We start from the raw sequence: 20,061 nt of genomic DNA on the forward strand, positions 1-20,061 counted from the left end.
ACCCACCAAAAAGCCAACATCATGGTATTTTAAATAGCCATTGTTGTTAAAGGAACATCAACTGGATCACTTTCCTGATGTATACACATTACCTGGTATAGATATTTTAACAGCATCATACCCATAAAAGGGAAAAAAAAAAACCAACAAACCTAGACATGAGAAATTTGTCACTGAGGATGGGGATTGATCAGAATTATTAATGCTGTATCTATTTTAGTCATCATGTTGAAAGGACTGCTTGCAAATTATATGGTATTTATAGAAATGATAGAGAAGAACTTTGTATACAGCCAGAGAGTAACAAGCAAAAGGACGATGGTTTTAAACTGTGATGACAGGCTTAGATTGGGTGTTAGGAAGAAATTATTCACTTTGAATTCTTCACCATGGTGAAGCACTGAACAGGTTGTGCAGAGAGGTTGGGGAGGGCCCATCCCTGGATGTGCAGACAGGCTGGGGTCTGGGAGGCTGGAGGGCAGCACTGCAGGAAGGGTCCCAGTGGTCCCAGTCAAAAGCAAGTTGAACATGAGTCATTGTGCCCTGGCAGCCAGGAGGGCCAACCGTGTCCTGGGTACCTCAGGCACAGCATGGCCATCCAGGCCAAGGAGGGAATTGTCCCTCTCTGCTCTGCACTCATCCTGAATCCCGTATGCAGTTTCAGGCACCACAATATAAAAAGGTCATTTGACTATTAAAGAATGCGCAAAGAATGGCAACAGTAATGGTGAAGGGCCTTGAGGGTAAGACTAATGAAGAGTCTCTGAGGTCACTCAGTCTGTTCAGCCAGGAGAAGAGGCAACTGAGTTGCCTCATCCCAGTCTACAACTTCCTCATGAAGGGAAAGGGAAAGGGAAAGGAGATCACCACAGGCACTGATCTCTTCTCTGTGGTGACCAGTGACAGGACATGAAGGAATGGCCAGTTGTGTCAGAGGAGGTTTAGGTTAAGTATTATGAAGAAGTTTTTCACCCAGAGGGTAGCTAGATGCTGGAACAAGCTCCCCAGGGCCCGATCACAGAGCCAAGATTGATGTTGTTCAAGAAATGTCTGGACAACATTCTCAGGCACGTGGTTTGATTCCTGGAGCTGTCCCGTGCTGGGCCAGGAGCTGGACTTCGATGAACATTGTGAGTCCCTTCCAACTCAGCACATTCCGTGATTCTGTGTTTAGGGCCAAGTTCAATGGGGTCCTGAGCAACCTGGTCTCATGAATGGCATCCTTCCCATGGCAGGGCAGTTGGAACTAGTCGATCTTAAGATCCTCTCCCATCCAAAACCTTCTATAATTCTATATTGCTGTGAGTAGCAGCACAGGTACCTGCTCCTTTGTTCTCTATTCTAATTAAATTCCAGCAGGAACTTAACAACAAAATAGATATCTGTGCAAACTTTCCATCACTGGACTTCAGCACATTCTATTCAGATTAAATCTTGGAGCTTATCCTATGCCAAATTTAACTTCCACTAAGCAAGCAACAGCACAAGTTAACCAGTAGGTTCAGACAAAAATGAGCAAATTTTTGAAAGGGACAAAAAAAAGGAGACTGTACACAAAATTCAAAGCTTTCTTTCTAAAGCATAAAAATTACAGATAACAGACATAACAATGTGTCTGAAATAGTAAGGTAGACTGCATTGTTTGGCAGAAAACACAGAATTAAACTTCCTATGAAATTGTATTCCTATGGCTATCTGCAAATACATTTTATAATCATTCTCTGTGACATCACATAACCTATGCATCATCACATAACCCATGCACATTCATTTTTCAACCTTCTTCAACCTTCTTTGGAATCATTAAGTCTGCTGTGATGAAAAAAAATATATTCCATATGGAAACATCAGCTAAGTAATATTTTTCAGGTCATAAACCACTAAGCAAGCCAAATCCAAGCATCTGATCACCAGTTCAAGTCAAATAGTACCTTCAAATTTATAAAATGAAACTTCAGCCAACTCATCATGGATATTTGCAGCTCATAAACGATTTAGAAATTATGAGAATCATTAACTAGAACTACAAAAGTTAACAGTTTCACCTTGCATAATGTACCACAAAATAGGAAATGGATGTTGGCAAAATATTCTTTGCATATCTTTTGCTTATTAGTCAAATATTTGTCATAAATTTATATATTTCCTGAAAACAAGTCTGACAATATTTTTCCATGCATAAAATTAAAATTTTTACAAAAAAAGGTCAGCCTAGTATTTTTTTTGCTTGAATAATAGTAGCTTCCATATAAAAATTATTCAACAATTATGACCACACCTACTTCTCCCTTGCCTAAACTACAGTGAAAAGCATAAAAAAAAATTGCATTCCATTTTCAAAGTCCGTTTTGCCATCCAGCATCAAACCAGCACTGCACAAAAGCAGACTATACTTCAGAAATTCTTTATGGAAAATGTGGTAGGAACATAAGGGAGTTTTATCTTATTATTTTTTTGAAAGAAGCACTAGCACATAAATTACCAACTCCAGTTTAAGGATCATGGTAGTGAACAGAGAATGACTGGCTATTCAATTAAAGATCTCATGTAATTTTCCTGCAATTGCTTTTCCTCTTGGATCTTATATTCATTGATCTGCCAAGGGACATCTTGCATACCTCCATCATTACCGCTCTCAAACTATTTAGTCAAAATAGCATTGTTCCTTCTTTTTGAAAGACCACGTGAAGGATTCAGAGTTCAGAAACAGATCTTTCAAATATCTGTTTTAAATATAGAACAACTCTCTCTATCAATCCCAAGCTATAGTGCAAGACAACATTTTTCTTGAGATTCCAAAATCCCTTTCCCTGCTCAAGGCATGGATGCTGTGTTCATAGAATGAACTGTACTGCAGGTTGCAATCAGCATAGCTGAAATTATTTGCTTTATAATGTCTTCCCTATTTCTCCGAGTTTAAACCTTATACTTTTTTCTTCCTTCATATTGATTTACGGAGATATATTATTTTACAACTACTTGCATTAGAATTGCCTAAGTCACAGGTTCATCCATTCCTCTGATTATATTTCTTAAGGGATTTTTCCTCTCATCCATCACTGACTCTCATTCTCAGACTTCATTTTCAGTCTCTTTTCCCCCTGCTGGGTATTCTTCTCAGTATGGCTAGAGAGGTATTAATCCTTTCTTCTTAGACCATGTGAGTACTCTACTGTGCTGAGTACCTGTCTCGTTAAAAAATGTTCATAATTCAGGCTCTTTTTTTTTTTTAATGAGTACAAACTTACTACTTCCAAACCAGAAATCATTTAGTAGTTCACCATTAAAATTCCATATAGTGTACAGAAAAACTGATTTTTTCTGAACACTTCTTCAGACAATTTCAGATATTTAATTTGGCTTATGTATTTAAATGGCATTTGTAAGCCCACTCTGGAAAAGTACACATTGGTAAAAACAGGCACCTGATGGCCTCATGCTCATTTTGTAGAGGTGGTTGGTAGCTGCTATCTGATTAAGCAATTACAGGAAGACTATCTTCAGCAGTGGAGTTTGTAGTGTACAAAGTGTGCTCCACAGAGGGACAGAACAAAAGCAGACCTGCTCAGCGACACCTGTCTGCCATCAGAAGTGCCCAAGGGCATGGTGGATGGAGCTTGGAGTCACCCAGTCTAGTCTGTGGCACCCCTACCCCTGGCAGGGGGGTTGGAACTAGACAAGCTTTGAGGTCCCTTCCAATCCAAACCATTGTGTGATTCTATGAAAAGGGGAGAAAGGGAGAGGAAGAGACAGGGAGAGTGAGTACACACACACACAAAGACACTCGCCCAGCAACTTTGTCTTTTGTTGCCCATGCTACAGGCCTCTTCTACTGACTACTACTAATATAACTCCACCAGATAAGTACAATTTCCATAATTCTCTATATTAGCAAGTAAAGTAGAACAGAAACATAATAGTGATGTTACTTCAGGCAGAAAGTTACTTCAGGCAGACCAGTGAAAGCAGTTTCCGTTCCCAGCAAAAGAAATTGAGTTAAAAGAAATATTGTGCCTTCATAAAAATTGCATGAGTTATTCTGCACTGGCAAAAGTAAAGGATTTTGTTTCCCAGACACAGCAGCAGTTTTCTACAGAGCTTATCTCTTGCCTGACCCTTGGTACACAATGTCCAGTTCAATCCTCCAGGTTCAGGAATTGATGATAGGAGGTAAAGTTAACTCAGCCATTTAAACTGATCAGTGTTCTTAGTTGGTTAACACACTGTTGAGTTGCTTGAGTACCTACTGAAGTCAGCTGAAAGACTGACGTGGCTCTCACATTAGGCCTTAAATCAGAAATGCAACACTGTCCCGTCCTTGTTAGAAAGAGCACCGTATGTGCATCTATAGAGAAACTGTGTTACCTTAGCCACAGATATCTTACTACTTTTATGTACCAGATAATTTACCAGAAACATAAGTTTTTTCCTTTTTTTTAAATATCAACTGAATTTAAAAATTTTTAGATTTGAAATCAAAAGCAAATTATTGTGCACTCTCAAGGTATAGTAAGACAGCAAAAGGCCTACAGATATGTATACAAATTTATGAATTAGCCCATAAAAACTATGTATGGAAGACTGTGTAAAGACATTGTTTTTAAATTGTGAATTAAGAAAATAATTGTATATTTATTAGACTGTCTCAATTGCCATGACTATCATAATGCTATGAGACGTAATTGAGGGTTGATACTGGATGTCACTGGAGGAAATTGAAAACAGTTCAGTTGATAAGATTCTACATTTAAGAATATGGTGCTATTAAGAAAATGGTGCTATTGCCTGCAAATGCAGTTAAAACACTATTAAATGCCTGTACTTTGAAATGTATCCCAAAGCTACTTGATGTCTCTTCCTGTATCTTATTAGCAGTCAAAAAAATTCAGATCACCAGAACATTTAAAAATGCTGCCCAGAGCAGAACAATTTTTATTACCAGCAGAGAGGATTATCAAGTAATCAGGGAACTTTTTCCCACAGGCAAGTCTGAACTGGTCATTTAGTGTTCATACTGATGAAAATACTCCCTGAAGAGATTCAAAACAGATGATAACTCAATCTCAGCAGCACAATGAAAACCCACCAAGGTTTCTTTAAATAAATCCTTCATTTGGAAAGTTACTTTAACAAACAGATATTTACAATTCCTTCTACAAACACTGAGATACGATGGAGACAAGAAAGAAAAGTTCAGCCTTAAAAAGCATTGACCAAGGACACTTGAAGAAAGACCAAGCAAATTCAGAATACTTAATAACAGAACACTGAAAGGTGTGACAGCAATTTGTCTGAACTGTCACACCTGTCACGTAAAAGAGGGGAAAAAACTCAGTGATACAGTTTTCAAAACGCAAAACAAAGCATAACAACAAAATTGCCAGACTCAGTGAGTATCTCTTCTGTATTCTATTATCTAAAATACAAAGGAAGATGGAGGCTCCACATAATAGATGTGCATCCTCTTCAGAAAGAAAATAAATCCTCCAAGTCATTAAAAAAATTCTCCAAGCTAGGACGCTCTTACAGGGAGCAAAACCCACAAAACATACCTACCCAAAAAATACCAGTAGACTGAGACTTATAAAGTCAACAGGAAATGGAATTCCTCAGGAAATCTTTATCCCTATATTCTATAACAAACTAGTATTAGCTCTACCTGAGCCTACACACTCTGCTGAACACCACTGTTCCTCCATTACCAATAAGCACAAGAATTTAAAGGGAAGAATACAATTCACTACTCTGGCAGTTTTAATAGTCTACATTTCAGAGGCCCAAGCAATTGTTCTTGGAGCCACATTTTAGGAGTATTTAAAGAGAGCACACAGTAAAAATTTAATGTTAGGGATGTGCTAATTTGAACTTCAAAACACAGTGATTTGTTGAAATAAGCACACCAAATTGTGTATAGCCTTATCTCAACATTCAGAAATACTTTCAGAGTGCTCAGAATGAGTTGTGCTTTCAATAATCTATGAAAGTTAATTGGTTGAGGTACATTGCATCAAATTAAGAAAATATCCCTACTTTGCTGAAGTTAGGAAAGCAGTAAGTGAGAAATGCAACCAAGATAAAGAGATAATTGTACAGGCTTTTATTTGCACACTGACAACTTTCCATTTTTTGACACCTCAGATCAGAAGAGATCTTTATAACGTGTCTGAGTACCACTGATCTCCCAAGACTGAGAGACTGGAGACAAGGCCAGCCAAGTCACAGACTGGAGTGTCCAACATTTGTATGCCAAGGAAAATGGTGAAATGCTGGTAGAATCAATTTTTTACAACTTATTTTGATAAGAATTCCAGTCTAACAGCTTCTTTTCTTTGTTGAGTGTTCTTGTGTTGATAGTTTTGTTTTATTGATTAGTTCTGATTTTTTTTCAAGAACTGACTCTACTCTTATTTCCATTTTAGTATCTCAGTTTCTCAGTCTTTCAGCAATTTCAACTAAGTAAAAAGGAGTAAAAATTGTTGCAAATAACTTGAAATATAAAAAATTATAATACTTTTATTTAAAAATCACACACACTACAACACTGCAGCTGACCAAACAACCTAGCAGTGTACAGCAAAGCAAGAAGTAAAGTGTAACTTAGAAGAGAAAATCCAAGTAATTCACCTTATTTTCTTTTCACCAAAGCTTGTTTTTCAAAGTTTATAAAAAGTTTATCTCCATCTTGATTGGTCAAAATTGTGATTGTACTATAGCACCTGCATAATAACTCTTTTGGTTTCATGAAACAAACAGATCTCGCAACTCTACATACTTAGCTTTTATGGAGACCCTTTTTTTTTGTGAACAAGCTTTTCTCTCTTTTTTTTTTTTCTTACCTCCTCATAAATAAAGACTGTAAATGAATTTAAACCGATGTCATTTCTGGGAAGTTATTAGGCCTTATTCTACATTTTGTGGGGATTAATCATCCTGGCTTTGTACTCTTGCGTCTGCTCAGACCTACACAAAGAAAAGCTTTGTCCATCCATTTTCTACCACTTTTACAACTGGAAAAGAAGAATTGGCATGTAACATAATTTTTTTAAGTAATAATGGAAGAATTTTCCAAGAATATTCCTGTTAGTTTTTACTTCCACAAGTAATTTCTGTTACATTTGCATTCAACTTCCTGCAAACTGAACCTCCTCTTCTTCACCAGTCTAAGCAAATAAAAAGGGTTACCATGTTAAAATGAAGTTATCTCACCTTCTCTTATAATGTTATGTACAATCACCCACTTTTACAAGAGACAGAGAACTGAGATCCTTTCTTGTTTCATTTATCCTGTGTCTTTTAGAAATAATACTTTATACAATATTTTGCACTGAAAACTCAAATCCTTAAGTTATGTATTATAAAAGAGTACTTAAATACTGCAATTAGCAAAGCTTCAGCAGGTGAACTCTGCATTAATGTTTTGTGTTATCAGATTATCATATACCACCATTCACATTTCAAAAATTTCTTTAACTTCAAGCAAGGTCCAGAAAGTTTTATAAAAAATTTGTATACAACTCAGGAAAATATACTTAGCACATGTACACTGATGGATCTACAATGCATCCTAGTGCTGCAGACCTTTGATCATCTAAACAATAGCATTGCTCAGGAAAACTACCCTTTTTAGCCGACATAAGAAAACAGATTTTACATACCCAGATTTTCATCTTCCAGTAGCAGCAAGCATGCAAAACAGGCACCACAGACTGGCCCCATCCATACAGCATTCACAGTATGAAAAAGAAATATTACAATGCACATCCACATCCCATGAGGCTCAAAAATGCCACCATCAACCACTAATACTTGTTTATAGAGTAAAACAACTAAAGAAATGAAGCAATTAATTACTTTTTTTTTTCCATCACTTTTTTTGGAGTGAAGTGGGAGATTTTTTTAATTGAAGTCAAAGCAATATATGATTGTTCATGTTGGTTATGCAAAGAGAATATCAAGACTACTCTAATAGATCTACACATTGCACCTAGACTTATGTTCATTTATCTGTGAACCACAAACATGAAAAAATTTCATGAATAAATAAGGAGTATTAAGACCAAAAAAACCCCAAAAACGTGACAAAACAGACAAAAACCCCAAACCATCACAAGCACCTGAAATGTCACAGGAGTCTCTTCTGATCTCTCCTTTTTTTCAACTACCTATTTTCTACAAGTACTAGACATATGCAAAGCAAGTGTAACTCTACTTTTTAAAAAGCATCAAGAATTAAAGAATACTTCTGAATTTTTTAATATTTTAAAGGAGTCATAAAAGAAAATCTTAAAAAAATTAAACTGCTAGGTAAATTTCCATAGCATACAAAGTAGGTAAACCCCTTCCAATATAAGTGACAAACTGCCACCAGTTGGGATGTTTGCCAAAACAATTGGATTTAGGTTTCAGGAAAATCTTGAGACCACTTCAGAGCAACATTAAAGCCTACATCACAATATTTGTGTAAATTGTGTGTTTTCAACTGTTTTTTCTTTCACATTTGGTAGGGGACGGGTGTATGTGTGGTCTTTGATTTTTTTTTTTTTTTTTTTTTATGGTTTGTTTATTTCAAACTTCTAACCCAGTATTCTCTTCCTTGGGCTCCCTTTTACATCTTTCATGCTTGAAATATAACAAATATTCATCAATTGACTAATTTCAATGAACCTAATCTTCATTAAACTCAGTAGGGAGGATTAAATTAAATCCTGAGATTGCTGAAATGATAGTGTTAGAGAAACTCCCATATAAACTAGAAGATTTTCCCTTTCCCACAGTAATCCTTAGTACTTTGGGATTTTTTGTTAATGAAAATCTGAAACACATAATTTTCAATTTCCTTTAAAAAATTAATTATAAAATAATATAAAAATTAAAGAAAGCACTAACACTCATGTATTGTAAGTGTCATTTGTGCTCACTCAACTAACTATGTAATTTATACCAATTTCATGTACTCAGTATTAGGTGAGGCTTTTAATCTTTTACCAGCTTGGGGTTTTTTTCACCTACAAGATTTATCACAAAAGTATGTTTTTCCAACTACCATAGCTAAAATGTCTGCTTTAAAACTTCATCATACAGTAAAGAAGATAGATATATTCCCAGTGTGGCCATTCACCACCTGCTTAAGCAAATACACTTCAAGATGCTTCTACAATTGTGATAAAGTGACAGCAAATCTAAGAGCACACAGAGCTCATATTCTAAAATGATGATTGTACAACTATAGTTTGCATCATAAGGGACCAATAAAAAGCTTTATGTTCTGTTTGAATGGCAAGGACTTGTATAAAAGAGAAGATGGAATAGGAAAATCACAAAGAACTGATGCATTCAGCAGTTGTCTTAAATTTAGAAGCACTAATGAAAGTTCTTGACCATAATTAGTATTTAACACTGCAAGGATATTTTTCCCTCTTTCAGATTTTTTTTTTTAGTGATATACAAGGCTTGCTATTTTACTAGATCCCAGGAGTGCTTTTTTTCTCATTTTCCAGGTGGGATTAAGAGTATGGAGTGCTCATGATTAACAACACTTCTGCTATTCTCCATGCATTTAGATTTTTATTCTTCTAATTATCAAAGTGATGACTGGGAAATGCTAATTCATAGCTTCCTCCTTGCACAGTGAAATATTCTGACAAACAGGCTGAATACTAAGTGAAAACTTGCAGTTTTATTAGTCAATAGCACTTTTTTATTCTGCAAAACAAATATTATTAGACAGATATCAAATCAGTATTAAAACACTGCTAATAGCAAAACTTAAATGCACTGCCTGTTTACCAGGACTCTTAGCAATAACCCTCTAGAGAATACAGCTAAGAATTCTACTGCTTTAAGGCCAACGTCAGCAGTTTTCTTTGGCATAAATACTTTTTCTTGTAGAGATTCAGCAGACTTGGTCTCTAAATGGTGAAAAGAAAAAAAAAAGAATCTCCACCATCTGTTCCAGCCCTGAGGGAAACAAACTTTCCTGGCAGTATATAGTTCAGGATTTAATTGCACCCAAAGCCAATACAAATACATGCAAAAATATAAAACATCACTCTTAGTGAGTAGAAGTTTTGTATAATTTTATTTTAGCTTATTTCTTAGGGCTATAGTTTAACTTATTTTTGCTATAATCAGTTTTCCTTTATTTCTGTTGTTTGCTTTCAACAATTTTAAAATAAATTCACATTATCATTCCAGATGAAGAGAAAGCTAAAGGATCTAATCAGATTTCATCACCCAGTTTATCCAATTTTATTTACTCTCTGCATGAGTATCAGGAGAAGTACACTTGCTAAGGCCAATAAGAAAGACTAGTTTCTTCATGAAAAGTAAAAACTTCAAATACAAATTTTATAAATTTCATATAAATTATTATAAATAATCAGTAACAAAGATCTGATTTCAATGACAGCAAAAGGGAGAAGTTTAGAGCCAAACAAGAAGAAAAATAAATTAGAATGAGGCAAAAATTAACTATTTTGATTTTCTGAAATTAATCTTTTAAAATCAGTTTCAGCTGGAGGATTCTTTAGACCATTCTATATAAATTTAAATATGAGCCACCTTTTTTTTTTAATCTCAGGATAAAGTCTGAGATTGTATTGAACTGCAATTAAAGTAGATTATATAATCTACTTTAATTGCAGTTCATGTTAAAGTATTGTATAATCAACAATTCCATGACCAAAAAGTGCTGTAATTGAATCACTGATTATAGGTCTCTATCCAACTTTCAATTATTATCTTCTGCTTGCAATGTTCTCTGTTACAGAAGTAACAGTATAAAGTCTGGTTACAGTGGTATAAATACTTTTGTTTTTTAAACTAAGCTATATAAAAACTGCTAAGTCCTGGCAGTAAATAGAATATATACAATGTTCATCAAAATCATGTCACTTTATTTATTTTATTTACCTGTCTATGACACTATTGACAGAGTATACTGCCCAAGTTTTCTTCTTTAGAAATTGCTTATGGCTACTTATTTACTGGTTGCTTCTAATACATGTTCATACTATAACTTTAAAAATTAAAGACATAATAATAACATGATAGCTGCCATCACAAGCATGGTGGCAGGAAGCTTTCTTTGTTTTCCTGTCACAAGATGAGACAAATCCAAGGGAAAAAGTGGAAGTCATCTAGGCGGCAATCTACTAAGAAATGTAATTTGGAAGCATCTGGCTGTTGCATTTCATTACTTATATTCTGCACAATTAGATTCCAAGAAAGTTGAAAAAAATATACAGTTGAAAAATATTTACAGATATTGACAATTTGCCTAAACTAGCTACTGTCAACTGAGTATATTAAGTTTCTTTAAACCAATTTCATTTCTCAGGTTTCACTAGGATGCTACAGACTACAAACAAGCAAATAAGCCTGAAATGGCAATGCTACATTTCTAGTTTAGTTTCCTGTAAACCCCACTGTCCATCCTATATTAAAAGAGGCCAAATGGCAAACCATAAGAGAAAGTTTTAACGTACAGGTTTTATCCACTGTAAATTTACTTACTCCATCCATTATTAGCTAGTAGAGCCAGAAATGGAAATTAAATATCATTTTTGCAGGCCTACTTTTCTTCAAAATAGTCAGATTTTGTAAAAGAAGCTATGGCTTTTTTTTAAGTTGGTATACCATATACTAGCCAACTTGAATTACAAATATCATGCCAATGCCTTGTATATGTATCCAATTGCTAATGATTTTTAAAGGCCAACAATATGTTCCATCAGAAAAAATTCCCACAAGAATTAATGGTAATTCTGACATTATTTAATTAAAACTTTTCAAAGTTTCCATCAGACCAACCATGTTCAGTAGTTTAAGACTTTATACTTACTCTAAACTTAAAAAATTATGTTTCTCACTTAAATGTCTGCCTGAATATAAGACTTCCTTTATTTACTACAAATTTATGACAAAACATTTAGTTTGACTTATTTCATAATAATTTTCAATATCCCATACCACCAATTTGATAGTAAAAAATAATTATTTAATTATTTTCAAGTACAAGCAGCCATTTTGTCACTACACTATGCACTACTGTTACCTGTTTTCTTCCAGTTTTAAAAACATTTGCTATCCTCAATACTAGGCACTACCAACATTTATTTTAGAATGTCACCAAAAAAAAGGTTGTGTGGTGGTTTATTTTTGCCTTTTCCCAACATTTTTATAAAGGCTACTTGAGCACAGAAATTGAGGCATGATTTGAACCATACCTGTACAATCCTTGTACTGCTAGCAACACATCAACAATTTTCTGACTGTACCAAAAAAGCAGGAAAGCAATGAATATTCTGTCCTGTGAGTGGCACTGCCCCATCCACAGGCCCAAGTTACCAGGTTTGAGAGGAGGGCACCAGCAGAACTCTGTCCACTGATTACACTTTGCCAGAGCTCTACTTCTCTTTCTCCTCCTCTGATCTCTCCAATTCTTCCTCAACAGTACCAAAAACTACTGGCTGAATTTTAGCACCATGAGCTACATTCTGTTTCTTCAAAATCAGGCTGAACGTGTATAAGTAAGAATGTTTCTTTTTTTCAGAGATGCTTATCCACAGAATGACTGAGGTTGAAGGAAACCATAAGAAATCATCTGGTGCTGCTCCCCTGCTCAAGAAGAGCCACCTAGAGCTGCTTGCCCAGGACCACATCCAGTCAGATTTTTAGTATCTACAAGGAAGACGACTTTACAATGTTGGTTGTCTGATTCAGTGACTTGGCACAGACTTGAGAGCTTGCAGGTTAATACAGCTTCTTTGAACAGATTCAACATCATTACTGGAATTTTCTAATGGCATTTCTAAATTTTCTACCAGTGAAAATCTGTGATGTCCATAGATCCACTTCTTTGTGTGGTATCAAACAGCAGTGATTACCTTACAAGAAATTTTAAACTTCATTAAGATTGCACAGAGATTAGCTAGAGAACACTAATTCTTCATCACTATGGGAATGTAGACTACGTAATAGGTTAGAGCTGATTAACAGATTTATTGCAGAATTGCAGGCATTGATACACAAAGATTGGGACTGTTCCAGACACTGAAAGTAAAGCATGTCTTTGCAGTATATCTTTAGCCAGGCAATAAAAGCAAAATCTATATTCATAACTTGTTTCAGGAGTTGCCCCATAGCCACTGCCCCATCCAACATTTCAGAAGCTTGAATTCAATGCAAAGGAGGAAAAAGAGAGTAGAGTTCAAGACTTTAGCTGCAAAGATATACAATATCACCAAAAGCAGTGAAGCAGGGAATGTTGAATGTTCAGTTTTTAAATTAAGCTTCTTGTATGCATGTTCTCATAAATACCTTGAATTTAGCTTCACTCTGCAGATCTAGTAGCAGATATTACATATGTTGGCCTTGCCTGCCAGTTAGTTTAAGCAATTTAAGGTAACACTGGGGAATTTAAGAGAGATATTTTAGACAAATCTTGCATAGATATTGGAGGAAAAACCAGCAGTTTTCCAAATCTCACGAGCAATGCAACTCAGGAAAATTAACTGTGTGGGGAAAGCAGAGTAGAGGAACAGTGCTAAAATTTAGTATGGTTTCGAAGGGTATTAAAAAGATCCAGCTTCCTATTGGTTAGAGCATAACTTTCCAACAAAGTGCTGAAAGAAGTAGCACACCAGCCATTAACAGTGATTTTTACCACTCTGTGAATGTGCCATTACTAATGTTATCTCTGCAGGAATTCAGGATTTAATATTTTTTTCATAAGTGTTGCACTAAAGGGAAGATATGTAGATCATAGACTGGATTAGTAATCTAAGTCTAATAATTCCTACATGCCATCAAATGTTTCAAGATCGAGCAGAAACTTCAAGTTCTGAAAGATTTTTTTTCACATTTCTTTTCACAATACAGCTTGTGTTGAACATACTTCTGGAGTGATAACTGAAGCTTGACACTTTATTGGCAGCAACCTTAAGGGTGATGTTATAGACAGAAATTCAAGTTTTTAGAAAGAGTGTAATAATGATGTTTTTGAGAACTTCAACAGAGAAGCCAACTGATAGCCAAAGTAAAAAAGCAAATACATCTTAAAAAAAAAAAGTTCTTTTTCATTGAAAATACTGGATTGATATTCAGATTAACATACCCTAATTTCTTTTGAAAGATAGCTAATGATCAAACTTAAATAACGTGTTTAAGATTTATATAAAAGACAAGATGAAATATTTCTACAAGTGAAACTGGTAAAATGACAGACTTATATGCTTGCTTTTGAAGTATATGAACATCAGGTAAGATGAAGTAAATGTCAGTGCTACTAAATTAATGTGCCAATATTTTAAGAACCAATCTGAGATCACTTAGGGCACAAATCAAACACAAACAAAAATTTAAAAAATACAATCTTTGAACTAATCTTGTGGAAGTCACTATAGAGGCTAGATAGGCATCCTAGATCTTTTCTGTGGGATAGTTAGTATTTAGTTCACTTTAACTAATTTCCCCAGCCCTCTTCAAAAAGAAAGCAAGTCTATAGGCTTTTCCCTAGTATTTACTGTCTGCTGCTGAAATCCTATTGTAGCTTTTATTCACAGGATCTGCTGTATGTCAAACACAAAAGCCTGCTCTCGATTTTTTCTGCTTTCTTATTTCATAATTTTTATTTCTTTTCTTGGAATACAAGGCAGCCCACTCACATCCACCCTGATGATTTTGAAGACACCTTCATATCTTTTTTAAGCCACTGACTACTTTTGGTCATTCCTGCTAATGTTTTCTGAACTTTTTCCAGTTTCCTCATACTTATTTGGAATAAGTAATTTGAAAGTCAGTTTCACAGCCAGCTCTCATCCTCTTCCCTGAACAGCTTAGTACTGGGAGCAAGCTTTCCAACCTACGTTTCTACTTTGTCTTTCAGGAACACTCAGGGGAAAAGCAAATGTCATAGCAGTCTTCAGATACTTAGATATCTAGATATTTTAGTAATGGTAGTAAGAAATCTGAAGATCACAGACTTTGTAACAGATGAAAATATTCACCAAATTAAAATGAGACAGAAAAAAAAGAAATATAAGAGATTAAAATAATGTTAATATCATAAGGGTGTCACAGAAGCTACATAGAACTAAAAAGCTTACATATGAAGTAAACTTTATTCTACAAATATTCTATAAAATTCAAAGTATATACAAGTATTTGCTACATTCCTGAAGATTCAAAGCAAATTACCATTTGCCATGATGACCGAGTGTATCACTGTATGGAAATAAATATAATGTAAAATATACAAGAAGCTCAGGGTGGATAGAAAATACACAATGAATTTTTCATGGAAAGTTTTTAATCTCTTATTAGAATCATCTTAAATATTTTACATTTTTTAGATCATTCAGGCTTGAGAGCTCCTCTGAAAATGATTGTAGAATTTTCATTCTCTAACATCCAGTTACAGGACACTGGACTTTATCTGAGGGAAATAGAGGACTCTACAGGTGTACAAAATACTTCTAATGTAAATTCATAGAAAAGGAGATTATAAGTAATTAGCTTCTCTGTGGAATTCATTTTGCATCTATATGAGAAGAAATTGAGACAGTATATTGACTAATTCTCAGGGTCACAGTTGGCATCCAAACATCTAACCAAGCCAGTAGGAAAAATCGTTAAGTGTCTGATGCATCATGACATGCCAATAAGTAACTGAGGGAATAATTACAGGAGTGGAGGAAAAGTAATTTCTAATTTAGTATGGCCATTATCTTGATCCGTGTGAAAAAATGTAACATTTGCATAACAGTCTCAATCATCAAGGAAAAACTTTCAACTTCAATTACAGTTTTGCATGTGTTCCACACATATTTCAGAAAAAGGTGTGATTTAATTTGATGTGAAGAAATAAAGATAGCAAGTGAAAAGGAAAAAAAGGGAAAAAAGGAAGTAGTCCAATGAATCTGGAAATAAATAAGCTACAATATAAAGCACGTAATGAATTTGAAGTTTTAGTTAAAAAAAATAGCATGCCAGCAGAGTACAGTTTTGACACAGCTTTCACTACCACAAAATGTATTTATCAAATGTTTCAGAAATTGCTCTCTCTGAAGGCCTTCATGCTTTTTGTCTGTGTTCTATGCACAGCTTAGCTAAGACACACATTTCTCAGTGATTTCAATGGAGTTTCAACATATAAGTCAAAGATCTCTTTCATTTAGCAAGGCAATCTTTAAATTCCACTTAGCATGTAAGTGTTTAAAAGGGCAATTTTCAAACCATTAAGTAGAACTCATGATATTTGAGATCAACTATAAATCATTTGGTTACAAGATGCATTATTCAAATAGCTATAGCTACCTAGTTACTATTATAACGTTAATTGGGTATATAGAACATGGGCTTTTAAATTTTTTTCTCCAGACACAGAATACTAGTGTTTTCTGGTAAGCTTACTCATTTAAATAAGGTGTCTTTCTCAGCTCTCTCATCTTGAGCTCCATACCCATTCTAAAACTTAAAATTTCTGCATCAAGAAATATTTCGCCCTGAAGAGGGTAGAACGGAGAACCCAGTAAGAGGATTTGAAGCACAAATGCCTCAAAGCATGGCCTTGTTAGAGATAAAATACACACACACAAAAAAAAAGCAGCTAAGTACACAGTAGTTTAATCTGAAAATCAATGATTAGCAATGAACCAGAAATTAAAAGTACTCAACTGCTGTCTTTATACAGTCATTGTTGACAGTTACAATCCTATCATCTAACAGCATCCTGCAGGCATTCCTTCCCTTCACACCCTGCCCCAGTTCAGACTAGCCTCTTCCTAAAGGATTTTGTGAAAACCTAAACAAAGCACTCAGGATATTTATTTTCTGATCTTCTTCGAATTTTTATGGTCTCAGAAGCAGCTCCTTGAAATGAGATCCCTTGTGCTGGAGGATATCAGCTAAATAACAAGGAGGACATGGGGCAATGCCCTTGTGACACCATCAGTAGTGATGGGGTTCACCTTCTCTATCCAGGAGGAGCACTCTTAAGGGGTTTTTTCTATTAGCTTTTTAATATTTTTGACCTGTTACTGGCAGAATCTTCAGCTTTATTGAAGGCAATCTACTAGTGGTTAGCTCAGAAATGTTTTGTAAAAGAAAAAAACATCATATAAAAATAGCTTGACATCTTCTGCCGCCATTACCATATAGATATACTGGATGTTGGAAGATATTTACAAAAGATAGGAGATGTTGGAAAATAGTCACAAAAGGCAACGATGCTTTAACAGCACGTTGCTCTACTACAGCTATGAAGCAGGTGAAGTTAACATAGAAGAAATTGAGATTGATAAGGTCCATATGTATGAAATAAGAAAAAGAAAAATAACTGTTCGCATCTCACATGTTTACCACTACTGAAGTCAACATAAGATGAGAAAGAAGGAAAATGAAATATTTTACATTATTTTTAGGCATTTAGTTATAGCCCAAACTAGAGAACTTGAGAACAGTTTTCAGAAGGCGTCTCAGACAAGGTCAGTCGGATACCCTAGTTCTTTGCTAAAGACTGTAATTGACTAAAGGAAAAACCTACTTTTAAATTTTTTTAATCCAGCACCTAAATTTGGTGTCTGAAGTTGAACATCATTCAGATACTCCATTGTCCACAACAACAAGTGTGAAAGAAGCACGGTGAATTTAAAACATAAAGATGAGCTAACAAAACTTAAGGCAACTTTTGGGTTATATTTCTACCTGAAGAACTGTCTCATTTCCATAAATAAATCTCTCTTTTTCTAAGATGAAAAAATTTAGCAATGCTATAATTTTTTCCCACACATGCTTTGAAATTATTTCTGTTGTATACACCATACTAAAGAACTGAAATTAGCCCCCTAAATTTAAACATTCTGTGGTTTTCTACTGTCATTTCTTCTACCAGAGTACTGCATCAAAGTTTTTTTTTAAAAAAGAGATTGTGATTGTTAATATGGATGCATTCATGTTCTGTTGTTAATGCACAAACCATTCCCTACAAGCACTATATGTTATACTCCTAGAATCCCATTTTTTTTTCCACTACCTCAGAACACATGCTACGTACTTAAGGCCTATATATTGTGATGATATATTAATTTTATAGTGTCCACAGGTAGTTCTGAACAAAGTTAAACTTTTGCTATTACTTATATATAGATTCCTGTTAGAAGATTTCCACACCCCCAGCTTAACCTATGGATACCTGTGCCTCAGCATTTTTTGATGAGCTTGCAGAGTTTATCATGTTTTCAGGAAACACTAAAGAGACTAATAAAAAAGGGCCTAATTAAAAAAAAAAATTCCCCTCCCACCAAAGCCATATATAATTTTTTAACCAGTGAAAACACACTCAAAATCTGTCAAAGTAGTCACAAATATTCAAAGTCTGCACTGGCAGAGTTCCACAAACCTGCAAGGTGTGCTCAAATTACACAAAAGAAGAGCATGTTGCAATTGTTGACATTGTCAGCATAAAATGCTTAGCATAAGGTGTAGCTCTCAGAATTCAGGCTGGCATCTCAGCATTCAAAGACTAAAAAGTAACTAATCTTGCACGCTTTGATGGGTACACAAGTAAACTTTTCATTATCCAAATTCAAAGGAAGAAAGGCCCATTTAGCCATAACAAGCTGCTGATCTATCAACTTCAACACCAAATATGAGCAGGTCCTGCAAATTTCCAAAACTCCTCTGGAACCCTACATTCCATTTTTCCTGCAACAAAGATTAACATCCTTCAGGCTCTGGGATATAAGTACATTTAGATGAATGAGGTTCACAACCACATTTGTAAGGCAAGCTGCCATAGATTAGTTTCTAAGAGACAACTGGTTTATTCAGGTTAAATGCCTAGAGCCTTGAGTATAAACAAAAGGGAAAAAAAAATCCATAAGGTATCTCTGGAGTGCAATACTTACTGTATTAATATTTCAAGTCATTTATTCACTGTACACTGAGTGCAGACACTATAGAGATTTAATTGAACAGCTTGACAACACGTACCCGATAGCAATATTCCAGATATTGTTCAGCCATGCTTACCTTTAAAGAAACAATCTTCATTGTGTACAATGGTGATCTTTTGCTTTTTCAGGCAGGCAGCTCTGTGCACTTCACAGTGGTTTTCATAGAATTCCCCATCAGACCCACACACAGGTTTGTAATGTGGCTTGCAGTGCTCCATGCACAGACACTCGGCTTGGCCAGTCTTCCCATTCACAACGCAGTGCCTGCCCAGACCACAGTACTTGTTTTCACATGATCCAAAATGGCCATCCTGACCAAAATACCCTTAAAAAAAGAAAAAAAAAAAAGAAGGTTTTTATTTAATAACCACATTTTCCTTAATTGCGTGTAAGGTACAAAAAGGATTGATTTGAGTAAATGAAGTGAGACTAAGTCTTTTGTTATATCCTTGACTAATATTAAACACAGGTTGGCCTGATGTTAAAAAAATTTAGTCTCTTTATGAGGATTTTTTTATACCTCTAATCACTGTCATAGGCTAACCACAATTTAGAGCAAGATCTAGTAACAAAAGTTACTCTTCATTAAAAAATTCATAGTAAATCATTACTTTTTCAATGTATATTGAAGTTTGTCACCTTAAGATTGCTATACTGTTGCATGCAATAGAACAATGTATTCTCTAGAATTTAGACCATAGGATTGGTCTCAAATTGGAAGGGACCCATAAGCATTGAATCTAACTCTGTGCTCCTTGCAAAACTACCTGAATCTAAACCATGTGATTAATAGCATCTTCCAGAAACCCCAAAAACTCTGACAGGCAGATAAAATGGATATTTACACATTGAGACTGATCCATGAGAATAACTAAAGCAGAATCAGGGCTCTCAATCAATATGGAGAATTTAAAAACAAAAAAATGACAGAACCTCTGTGGCAGGATTACAATGATATTTCAGGAAACAGAGCATGGAAAAGCAGGACTGATATATCAAGTGAATGGTGGCTAGAAGGAGCCACAGGAACCTCTAGGTGTTATTTCAATTATGACAAATGTGATTTGGATGGCAAACAGAGCTTTAAGACTGCTGCAGTAGAAAT

General features: G+C 35.0%; 1 protein-coding gene across 4 annotated transcripts in view; it reads right to left on the minus strand.

Annotated features, from left to right (window-relative positions):
• Positions 1-20,061, minus strand: part of FSTL5 (follistatin like 5) — a 272,587-nt gene that overhangs the window by 164,611 nt on the left and 87,915 nt on the right. For all 4 annotated transcript variants that reach the window (XM_071431980.1, XM_071431982.1, XM_071431978.1 and 1 more), the window contains exon 4: positions 19,033-19,281. In XM_071431980.1, coding sequence (XP_071288081.1) covers positions 19,033-19,281 — 249 coding nt within the window. The remainder of the gene's footprint in view (positions 1-19,032; positions 19,282-20,061) is intronic.

This window comes from Agelaius tricolor, unplaced genomic scaffold, assembly GCF_023055355.1.
Source record: "Agelaius tricolor isolate 1412-34295 unplaced genomic scaffold, bAgeTri1.0.p SCAF_8, whole genome shotgun sequence".
In the NCBI taxonomy this organism is placed as follows: Eukaryota; Metazoa; Chordata; class Aves; order Passeriformes; family Icteridae; genus Agelaius; species Agelaius tricolor.